This window comes from Schistocerca piceifrons, chromosome 1, assembly GCF_021461385.2.
Source record: "Schistocerca piceifrons isolate TAMUIC-IGC-003096 chromosome 1, iqSchPice1.1, whole genome shotgun sequence".
NCBI lineage: Eukaryota > Metazoa > Arthropoda > Insecta > Orthoptera > Acrididae > Schistocerca > Schistocerca piceifrons.
The window spans coordinates 1,126,102,062-1,126,114,380 of NC_060138.1; the positions used below are offsets into that span (position 1 = coordinate 1,126,102,062).

Below are 12,319 nucleotides of genomic sequence, written 5' to 3' on the forward strand. Positions count from 1 at the left end.
GTCTGTATATACTACACATTTCATTTTTAAAGTAACTCTTGATTTGTTCTCACAGGTCAGATGCACACATTAATTTGAGTGGTGATACAATTAAAATATCTGTGTCACTGTACTAGAAAAGTCATAGGGGATATTTTGATGAAAATGTTATGTACATGACATTCTTAAATTGCCGTAACTTCTTTTTTATTTATGTAAAATATTTTTTCTTTGTGCAGATGTTAGAAGATTTGATTTCATTGGGAACTAATCTTGAAGACTGTTGGTGGGATCCTGAACACAAGACAACCTTATTACATATTGCAGCAAAGAACAGTTACAAAATGGTAAAGCACATCATGGGCATGCAAAAGAATCCAGATGAATGGAATAATGATGGTCAGACAGCCCTCCACTGTGCAGCTCTTTCCGGCCATGCACTGAACGTGAAATACCTCTTGGATGAGGGCCACATCCCAATTGATCAAAGGGACAGAAATGGCAAAACTTCCCTCATGTTGGTAAGTTCCATGGGAGACTGGGGTTCCTGGACTCCTAGGATGATGGAATTCTTGATACATGAAGGTGCTGATGTAAAATTACGTGACAATGAGAACAGGACAGCGCTCGAACTAGCTCTTCAGTCTAGGCTATACTGCGCTGCAGAAATTTTGGATCTGGAAGAGGGGGTTCAGACGTGAAGTGCACCTGTGTGTGAACTATGGAAGGAGTGGACAACTGTGTAATATTTTGCAGTGCAATGAAAACTGTCTTGTTATTTTGAAACATTTTTAATTCATTGTTTTGTAATAATAATTCACTTGTGGTACAGACAGGGGATATTATTGTGTTCAATACAATATAGATGATGCAGTCAATGATTACTATTAATTACATGTACCATCCAGTTTGTGTAAGGTGAAGATGATTTTCTTTGAGGAGAAGAAAATTTTTATTGTAGTTTTCCTGATATTAAATATTTATACACCTTTTTCACACAGTGTTATACCTGACTTGTTGATCCCCCATGTCTCAATTTTCACATTATGCTAAATGAGAAAATTTTCTCAGTAAAAACTCCCTTCTCTTAAATGTCAATACTATTAAAGCATTTCAAACCTGCAACAAACTCATGATGAACTGTGGTGACTCCCACAAAATACACAGTTCATTTCCCAAGCTGCATAATTCTCAGTCAGTGAAAGAGCATCTGTAGTGCGCACACTGCTACTGTAACACTGATTATCCCCAGGAGAGAAGGAAAATTTACAAAATAATAGATTTTTTATACTTATCTTTTCTTTTTTGGTATCATTGTCCATTAGGTCATAGTTTTTTCTGTGTATTTGAATAAAAAAGATAGTTGTTCATTTCTCATTCTCATTCAGCTTGATTCATTCACAGAATTTTACAAACCTCACCATTGGAATGTTGACATACAATAATGAAAGACAAAGGAGGACCCACATGACATGTGAATAAATGGTAATCACAATAACTGAGACTCAGTTGGTATGCGTTTTGTGTATTTTTAATTTCTCTTCTTACACCAGAACATCTCTGACAAAAAGTCTTTCATATTAGAATTATTTTGTAAATAAGACATAAATTTTATGTTGCTGAGTGTTTCAGTAGCCAAATTCACAGCTTTCTGAACTGCCCATATGTTCTCCACTTTGACGAATACCGTTGTGTCATCTGCAGTTATTATTGTTTTGTGTGCATCTATATTCAGGCTCAAGTCATAAATATGCCTGAGAAATAGAGGTCCCAGTGCTCAGCACTGTGGCACATCTTGTTTAACAGTTTTACTGCTAGATAGGATTTCAGTTAATGATTGAGTTGTTTGTTAGTGTGCTTTGTCCTGACTGTCTGTATGAAATTGCTAGAAACAATGCATTCCATTTGTTTGCAAGTCCTCTGATCCAGTACCATATGTTCAGTTTTTCCAGCAATATCTTGTGATCCACTGTGTCAAAACCCTTTGGAAGATTAGGTAAATGCCATTAGTGTGATGTTTTGTACCTAACAGATCTTTTACCGCTGGTTCTGCACATTTATTGTTTTCACTTCATATCCCTACAAATTGCCACACTTGGGTATTTGTTTGAGTTGACTGATTCAAATTTTGAATCGTAGATATTGTAGTCATAGATTACTATGTTTTTCCATTGAGTGAAGTGCATAATTTTACATTTCTGAACATTTAAAGAAAGTTGCCAATCTTTGCACCGCTTTGAAATCTTATCATTCTCTGACTGAACATTTATGCAGTTTTCATTAGACAATACTGAACCATACTCTACTGAACTGGCAATGCTTCACAATTACTAAATTTCTACAGGAACTTGACATACGCCCTAATCTTGGGTATCTCTGGGAACTGTGCCAGGATGAAAATTTTGTCTCGTCTTTGCAGATTCACCCACTGTGAAGGAGTGGAACTTGAGATTATAATAAAATATTAACAAAATTGTAATGTAATGAACAAGACACTTATTTTCATTTTTGGTTGTTATTATTTTTAAGGTTTTTTAAATTTTTTGTGGGCAGTACAATTACAATACTTTAGAATATACATTTTTTATATACTTGTAAGAGTGTAACAACTTACAACCATGCAAAAAAATTGTGTGATTATTTAAATGGCTGGCTGTCTTGATTAAATCCAATTGCAAGGAAGAAAACAAAATGGCACACTATCACAGTACACTATGTTTATATTGTTTTATATACAGGTGGTTTTTTTTTTAAATATACAGCTTATGTCCTAGTATAGAGTACAGTTTGGTATTTGTGGTGTGGTATGGTAAGAGTTAGTGAAAAGGCACATGCAACTGACCATGGTAAAAACACTCTGATTGTAAGTCAATTTCAGCGTATTTGAATGTCAGATCTTGAGCCTTTTTACTTTTACTGCAAATGAAACTTTGATTCCCCTAAATAGAATGGGTCAGTCGATTGGGATCATTGCTATACAGGGTATGAGAGAGACCTCTCCAGCTGCTTGATATGTGATGTTAGTAGCTTTAGTGGCATTGTTTTTTTGTAGTTTATATCTGTGAATAGACTGCATTGCATTGCAAAATTTTGGATTATTCAGACTGTGTAGTAGTATTCTAATCATAAGCTGATAAGTCATTCTCAGAATGATTTTAAAGCTGCTGATTGTGAACTCCAGTGTATCTGTCTCTCCAAATCAGTTCAGCTGCATGTCCTCAATTGTTATCTGTGATAAATGTTATCAGCTGGCAGCTGTGTGCCTTTTCCATTACCACACTCCTTCAATGCTGCATTTTGCTGATGTGCATTACAGCATCCCCATACACTTTTGCCATGGACGAGGTTAAAACAATTTTAAAATGTGAGTCAGGAAGCAAAACCCTGAATTTTTTCCAAACTAATTTTGATGCCTGGGTTCTACGATGGCGAAAATGTGTATGAATGCAGGGTGAATATGTTGAAGGTAGTGTTCTTTCCTAATACACAGATTTTTTGTTAAAACTGAGTGCAAGGAAGAAAACAAAAGAGCATCAGTATTAGGAAAAGGAAAGTTGATATTCACCATATATCGAGAAAAAAAGGGAAATCAGCATATGGCATCATTGGCCGGTAGGCCCTTATTCGGGGAAGTTCGGCCACCAAGTGCAAGTCTTATTTTGTTCAATCCCACATTGGGCAACTTGTGCACCAGTGATGAGGATGAACTGATGAGGACAATACAACACATAGTCCGTGAGTGGAGAAAATTCCCAACCCATCCGGGAATTGAACCTGCTTGCATGGGAGGCGAGCACATTGCCACCCAGCTAAAGAGGCAGACCATTTAGCAAAGATGATGAGTTGCAGATTGGCACAATAAAAAGACTGTCTTTCACCTGACAACACCTTTATTGAAAATGCCCACGCATGCGTGCGCTTGCGCATGCACAAACGCAACTCTCACGCACGTGATAACAGTCTCTGGCAGCTAGAGCCAGACTGCAAGCAGCAGTGCATGATGGGAGAGGCAACAGGTTAAGGGTAAGAGGGAGACGGGGCAGGAAGGGGGAGGGATAGCAGGGTAGGGGTGCAGGACAGTCAAGTGCAAAGATGAGGTGGAGAGCAGGGCAGCTAGATGTAGTTGGGAGGTTAGATGGAGGTCAGGGAGAGAGGGGAGGTAGCAAAACAGAGAGAATTAAAAACACAGGGTTAGTGGAATAGAGTGCTGTGTACTGCTGGAATGGGAACAGGGAAGGGGCTAGATGGGTTAGGACAATGACTGACGAAGGTTGAGGCCAGGAAGGTTATGAGAATGTAGGATATATTGCAGGGAGAGTTCCCACTTGCACATTTCAGAAAGGCTGGTTTTGGTGGGAAGAATCCAGATGGCACAGGCTGTGGAGCAGTCATTGAAATGAAGAACATCATGTTGGGCGGTGTGCTCAGCAACAGGGTGGTCCAGTTGCTTCTTGGCCACAGTTTGTCGGTGGTCATTCATGCAGACAGATAGCTTGTTGGTTGTCATGCTCACATAGAATGCAGCACAGTGGTTGCACCTTAGCTTGTAGATCTCATGACTGATTTCACCATGATACCATGATCGGTTTCACAGGTAGTCCTGCCTTTGATGGGATAGGTGATATTTGTGACCGGCCTGGAGTAGGTGTAGGTGGGAGGACGTATGGGTCCAGGTCTTGCATCTAGGTCTGTTACAGGGGTAAGAGCCATGAGGCAAGGGGTTGGGAGCAGGGGTTGTGTAGGTATGGACGAGGATATTCTGTAGGTTCGGTGGGCGGTGGAATACCATTGTGGGAGGGGTGGGAAGGACTTATCTCATTTCAGGGCATTATGAGAGGTAGTCAGAACCCTGGTGGAGAATGTACTTCAGTTGCTCCAGTCCTGAGTGGTACTGAGTCATGAAGGGAATGCTCCTCTGTGGCCAGATGGTGAGACTTAGACGGGTGATGAGTAACTGGAAAGTTAAGGCACGGGAGATTTGTTTTTGTACAAGGTTGGGTGGATAATTATGGTCTGTGAAGGCTTCAGTGAGACCCTCAGTATCTTTTTAGAGGGACGGTTCATCGCTGAAGGTGTGACACCCACGGGTGGCTAGGCTGTTTGGAAGGGACTTCTTGGTATGGAAAGGGTGGCAGCTGTCAAAGTGGACATATTGCTGTTGGCTGATAGAAACCTATCAGACATAGGTACTGATGTAGCAATCTTTGAGGTGGGGGTCAACAACTAGGAATTTGGCTTGTTGGGTAGAGTAAGACCAGGTGAAGCAAATGGGGGAGAAGCTGTTGAGGTTCTGGAGTAATGTGGATAGGGTGTCCTCACTCTCAATCCAGATTACAAAGATGTCATCAATAAATCTTAACCAGGTGAGGGGTTTAGGATTCTGGGTGTTTAGGAAGGATTCTTCTAATAGCCCATTGAATAGGTTGGCATACAATGGAGTCATGTGGGTTCCCATAGCCATACCCTGGATTTGTTTGTAGGTAATGCCTTCAAAGGAGAAGTAATTGTGAGTGAGTGTATAGTTGGTCATGTCAACTAGGAAGGAGGTTGTTGATTTGGAATCTGTCAGGCATTGGGGAAGGTAGTGTTCAATAGTGGTAAGGCCATGGCCATTACAGATGTTAGTGTAAAGGGAGTGACAAGCAGGGCACCTTGTGGTAAAGGGACGGGAACTGTGGAGAGTCTGTGGAGGAAATGGTTGGTATCCTTTATATAGGAGGAAAGGTGCCAGGTAAAAGGCTGAGGGTGTTGGTCTATGAGAGCAGAGATTCTCTCAGTGGGGCATAGTAACTGGCCACAACGGGGAGTCCTGGGTGGTTGGATTTGCATGTAGAAGGAAGGAGTGCAGGGAGTAGTGGTAGGGGTGAGGAGAGAGATGGAATCTGGGGAGAAGTTCTGGGATGGGCCTAAGTCCTGAATTCCTGCATCCTGTAACACACATTGAAACACTTGCCCTCCAGGAACTAGAGCAACATGCACAAAACCACCTCAAAAAACTCTTCACCCTGCTCCCTTGGCACTCCTGTCTTGGACTGCCACTGTCCATCACCTCTACTACAACCTCTAAAACTCCTCCACCTCCCCTCATAGCTGACAAGGCGTGTCTCACAGACCTACTACATTTAACCCACCTTCCAAAAACTCCCTCCCACCACCACACAGAATCCAGAACCTGAACAGACCTGGCACAGAATCACGAACCTTTCCTCCAAAAGCCTTAGCCCTGCAAAAGTATCAGTCCTTTCCAAAGGCCTCATCTCTTACCCCACCCCGAAATTCAGTCATGCGGGATTTGTTAAAGACCTTCTCTCGGCCCCTAGAATGGAAACACTTTTTCACCACAACACTACCAATCAGATTTAGCCAATGACCAATGTTGAACTCTGCAGACTCAATTCACTGCTCCATCCATCTGTGCTCCACCTGCCGGCTGCTGTGGCCGAGCGGTTCTAGGTGTTTTAGTCCAGAACCATGTTGCTGCCACAGTCGCAGGTTCGAATCCTGCCTCAGGCATAGATGTGTAATGTCCTTAGGTTAGTTAGGTTTAAGTAGTTCTAAGTCTGTGGGATTGATGACCTCAGATGTTAAGTCCCATAGTGCTTAGAGCCATTTGAACCATTTTGTGATCCCCCCCCACTGCCACCAAGTAACCCCCTGTTAACTCTCCAGAATTTCTTAACCTTGCCTCACCATCATTCCCCACTTCCTTCAACATGCAAGCTAACCTTACATCAACAGAAAGAACTTCAATCCATCACCTACGAACTGTCCTCCCTGGTAGCTGAGTGGGCAGTGCGACGGAATGTCGTATTTAATGGCCTGGTTTTGATTCCGGGCTGGGTCAGAGATTTTCTCCACTCAGGTGATGTTGTGTTGTCCTTATCATCATCATTACATCCCCATCGACACACAAGTTGCTAACATGGCATCAACTCTAAAGGCTTGCACCAGGTGAACAGTCTACCCGACGGGAGGCCCTAGCCAAATGACATTTTACCTAAGAACTAATCAAACCTTATAATCCTACATGCGAACAAAGGCCACACCACTGTTTTGAATCACAAGGATTATCTCTCAGAATGATTCCACCAGCTGTCAGATTTCTGTACCTACAAACACTGCCCCAGTGACCCCATTCCAGAAATCCAGTAGGATCTCCAATGTCTCTTCAGATCCTTAGGTCCATTCTAGAACCTCTCCCTGGAGTCCATCTCTCTGCTCACCCCTACCATTCCCTGCACTCATACCTTCTACATGCTTCCTAAAGTCCATGAAACCAACAACCCAGGATGTGTGGCTGGTTAATGTGGTGCCACTGAGAGAATATCTGCTCTCATAGACCAAAACCTTCAGTCTGTTACTTGCAACCTATCCCCCTATATAAAAGAAACCAACCCCTTCCTCTACTGACTCTCCCACTTCCTTTTCCTTTACCACACAGTGCCCTGCTTGTTACTATTGATGCCACTGCCTATACACTAACATCTCTAATGCCCATGGTCTTACTGCTATTGAACACTACCTTTCCCAATGCCCAACAGATCCCAAACAAACTACCTCCTTCCTAGTTGCCATGACCAGCTATATCCTCACCCATAATTACTTCTCCTTTGAAGGCATTACATACAAACAAATCCAAGGTATGGCTTTGGGCACCCACATGTCACCATCCTATGCCAACGTTTCATTAGCTGTCTACAGGAATCCTTCCTAAACACTCAGAATCCCAAACCCCTCACCTGGTTAAGATTTATTGATGACATCTCTGTGATCGGGATGGTGGGTGGGGGTGCCCTATCCACATTCCTCCAGAACCTCAACACTTTCTCCCCCATTTGCTTCACCTGGTTCCATTCAACCCAACAAGCCACCTTCCTTGATGCTGACCTCCATCTCAAAGACGAGTACCTGTGTCCATATCAAACCTACCAACCACCAGCAACACCTCCACTTTGACAGCTGCCACCTGTTCCATACCAAGAAGGCCCTACCATACTGCCTAGCCACCCATGGTCATCACATCTGCAGTGATGAATGATCCCTCTTGAAATATACCGAGGGTCTCACTGAGGCCTTCACAGACCATAATTATCCTCCCAACCATGTGCAAAACCTGATCTCCTGTGTCTTATCTTTCCAGTCACCCACCACCTCCCAAAGTCCCACCGTTAAGGCACAGAGGAGCATTCCCATTGTGATTAAATCCTGTCAAAGGCAGGGCTACCTGTGAAATCAGTCACGACATCTACTAGCTAAGGTGCAACCAGTCTGCTGCTTTGTATGTGGGCATGACTACCAACAAGCTGTCTGTCTGCATGAATAGCCATTGACAAACTGTGGCCAAAAACAACTGGACCATCCTGTTGCTCAGCATGCCTCCCAACACGATGTTCTTCATTTCAATGATGGCTCCACAGCCTGTGCCATCTGGATTCTTCCCACCAACACCAACCTCTCTCAATTACACAGGTGAAACTCTCCCTGCAATATACCCTACATTCTTGTACTCTTCCTGGCCTCAATCTTCATTACTTATTGTCTTACCTGTCTAGCCCCTTCCCCTCCCAACTACACCTAGCTGCCCTACTCTCCATCTCATCCTCTCACACTCCCACTAGCAGCACTTTTCCATCCTCCATACCTACCCTGCTATTCCTTCCACTCCCCATCCCAGCCTCCTCCTTACCCACCTGGTTGCCTCTCCCATCATGTGCTGCTGCAGTCTGGCTCCAGCTGCCAGAGACTGTGGTTACGTACGTGTGTGTGTGTGTGTGTGTTTGTGTTTATATTCAACAAAGGCATTGTTGGCCAAAAGCTCACTTTCTGACAGTCTGTTTGTTGTGTGTGTCTGTGCCTCGGCATCTCCGCTATGTGGCGAGCAGCAACTATTCTTCTCATAATATTGTTACATTTCATCCTGAATTTTCTGTATGGAGTAACAATATACATGGGAGAAACAATTTGTCTAATGGTTTAAATACCCTGCTATCATAGTTGAAACCAACTTTTTTTTAATAAAGAAGAAGAAGAAGAAGAAGAGAGGTGGAGCCCCTCCATACCCACAGTGGCATGATGGCCAACTCAAAAGGTCTACTGCCATCTCTGCAGAAGAGTTAGCTTTCACTAAAGTGAGGTGTTGCAGGATGTGGGTACTGCAATGTTTGCGTACATGTGGTTAAGGTTAACCATTTATACGTGTTCATCCGGAGATAGATTGGGTCGAAAGTTGAATGAAGGGTAGTGGTTTGAAGGGCAGACGGAAAAAAGTGCCAAGGTAAGTGCCAAGGGAAAAAAACGTCTGCGATAGTAGTAAGAGCAGTAGTGGATGTCTTGCTGACTGTCATAGGTCATGCAAGGTTGGGTTAAGTTAGAAGCGGATACCATTTCATGCCCTATGTTCGTCATAAGAGATCAGTCCATGACTGTGCTGCAGCTTCGGCTGTGAGAGCTCCCTGCCACGCTGCATCAGTGGTGACTTGGCCCAGTTCGCCCATCTGTGTCTGGTGGACGGGCGTCGAAGCCAAGCACTCAGAGATGTGTGGTCACGTAGTGGCACTACTCCTCACTCATTGGTACACTGACAGGCTCAATGAGGTCCACAGTTGAGTCTTCCCTGTGTAGTGGACGATGTAACCCGTGCCCTCAAGCGTCCAGATCGCTCTGGTAGCCCACTCTTTCGAGCAGAGCTACTCAGAACCAATGATCTTTGCATTGTTGGGGTGGCTTCCATCTTCTTCTTTGGTGTGTCCGGTGTGTCCACCGCGAGTGTCCTTTCGCCAGCTGTTCCGTAAGGGGAGTGGCGGCAGGCGTCTTCTCTTCGTCTGCGGCATCTGCACAGATGTTGTGCCCCATCTTTGAGTGCAACTTCCACAGTTGGCTGCATGCCTCCTCTGTCTCTGCAGTCAGGGTGGCCTTAAAAGCTGCCCTATCTGCTTCTGTGGTGGCTTTGAAGGCCATAATCACCTCCTCTGCTGCAGCTGCCAGCATGCTGCACATCTCCAGCACTTGCATCGCCTGCTGTGCTGCCGCCAGTGGCCGGTCCCCCACTCTCATTGGCGCTATATTCCAGTCGCCCTTGGGCAGTGGGAGCTGTCTTCTCTTCTTTTAGTTGTGTCTTCGTTTGGCAGTGCTTATGGTGCCTTTGTCATGTCTTCTCAGTTTGCTCCTTGTCTCCAGCGTAACTGTTGCTGGCAAAAGCTAAGCAGCCATTCCAGTTTGCCACGTGTGGTCCTCCACAGCAAGCACAAGTTGGTGCCTCTTCTTATCATCTGTCACAGGCACAGGTGTTGTGCACGCCGGCACACTTTACGCATTGTGGCAAGTTGTGGCAGTATTTAGCCACATGCCCTTCAGCTTGGCACCTGAAGCACTGTGGCTTAGGGTCCATGCCTAGGGGGAGAGCTTTGGCGGTTACAGGACAGCCTAAGAGCTTCCTTAACTTGAAGATGTCACTGCCATCCGTCGCAGTTACCACCACTACGACGATGTACAGCAGTGACCTCTTCTTATTTGTCCGGTTGTGCAGGTTAGTAGTTGCACCTCGGAATCCAGACCTCTTGGACCGTCTTCTCATCATATATCCAAGGCAGCCCCCTGATCAGAGCCTTGGATTGCTTCTCATGCTGTTTTGGCACGGTTGTCTTCTCCACAGTAGGTTTATCAACAATGTGGGCGGCAACAGTGCTCTTCAGTGCGCAGTGGTTGGCCATGCTTGGTGCCTGTGGTTGGCCATGCTTGTTGCCTGCAGCTGGACGATGGCGTCTGACTCAAGGAACTCCATGCCTACTTCTTCTCTTCAGCAGTTGGCTATGACACATTACATCTCTGTCCATGGCCCTCTACTGCACTGAATATACAGACGTGGGACAGGTGTATGACATTCTTCGTGCTTCTGTTGCGCATTCCTCCTGGGTTGTAGTGTCAAAGGCTCTTCTCTGTGTCTGCCTTCTTCTGCCTGTTTCTGCCCATTCTGTGATGCGAGGACACGGCAATTTGCTTAGAGTCACACCACAGTCCAAGCACAGCTTCACAGCTCTTCTTCTGGCCGAGCACAGGCAGCGTGCTTCACTAGTGATGCGCGCAACTCCGCTGCTCGAGTATGGGTTTTAAACCAACGGAGAGAAAGAAAATGAAACTAAATACTTCCAGAGCTCAGCAATTTCTCTCCGTCAATTTTAACTGAAAATTTTTACATAATCGTCTTTAAAAAATGTGTAACCTATGTCTGACTGGATGTTTTTTAGAATACAGGATTCCCACAAATTCTGGAAAGCAGGGACATCAGGAAATACCAGGGAATTTCAAACATGTCAGGGAAATCAGGGAAATTCGGGAAAAAAAAACACTGGAAAAATCTCATTTTTGTCTCAGTAGATGAAACGGTTTATTTACTGAGATGTCATGCATCATCACAGGCTGGGTGCAGCTGAGAACGTGTGCTGCATCCCTACTCCCTCATTCTTACTGCTTCTCCCCTATCTACCATTTCCCTCAGCTTGCAGTCTGTGCTGCCACCACTTCTTGCCACTAGCCTAGCAGCTGCCAAAGAGAGGCAGGGAGACTGAGGAGTGGTTGGTTTGGAATTGATTCTCAGAAACTGTTGACACAGTTGCTGGAGATGGCGCTCATGTGCGCATGAATTGTGTCCAAGCAATTATGTGAAAGTGTGTATGCCCTCATTTTCTGACAAAGGCTATGGCTGAAAATTTAGTTGTGAGAGTGTGACTGTCTTTTCTACATACCTGTCTGTGACTCAGCAATCATCTTCACAGTGAGTTGCTACCTATCCTCATTATTATTGATTCTCAGAGCATTTGTGCAAGTTATCTGTTGCGCGGGTTGATCATAGCGGTCTCATTTCATCAACATGATGTCTGTGACACGTGAATAGCTTTCCACAGGAGTGAACCTTCACAATGGGCCGAAACCACAGGCCATTTCTGCAGGTACATCTAATGGATTTTGCCTGCCGATCTGAAGCCCATTCTTTCCTGCTAATGTGCAGGCCCTTCCCATCAGATCTAGTCTCACCAGTCTGCCCGCAGTCTGGGTCTGTTTGTGTGTGGTGTAATGCAGCAAATTTTCATTGTTTATCCATAGACCCAGGACTGTGGTGCTCCTCTGCAGGCCAGAGGCCATGGGCAATGGATTTCAGCAATTGTGACTGTCTCACCACAAATACATTGTACAGTGTTGTGTTTTAAAGACATTTTATTTATTCTAGTTCAGTTTGGCCCTTTGAAAGTAGTTCATATATTAGAAAGCATGGATGATAAGAAGAAGAAACTTGGGGCAGTAGCTGGCGATTTGTGTACTATTTGCTCATATTTCTCAAAAGAAA

General features: G+C 44.4%; 1 protein-coding gene across 2 annotated transcripts in view; it reads left to right on the plus strand.

The window, feature by feature from the left end:
* LOC124779165 (serine/threonine-protein phosphatase 6 regulatory ankyrin repeat subunit A-like) overlaps positions 1–951 on the plus strand; it is a 303,064-nt gene extending 302,113 nt beyond the window's left edge. For both annotated transcript variants that reach the window (XM_047253694.1, XM_047253693.1), the window contains exon 16: positions 219–951. In XM_047253694.1, the coding sequence (XP_047109650.1) occupies positions 219–680 (462 nt within the window). In that variant the 3' untranslated portion in view covers positions 681–951. The remainder of the gene's footprint in view (positions 1–218) is intronic.
* The last annotated feature ends 11,368 nt before the right edge of the window (positions 952–12,319 follow it).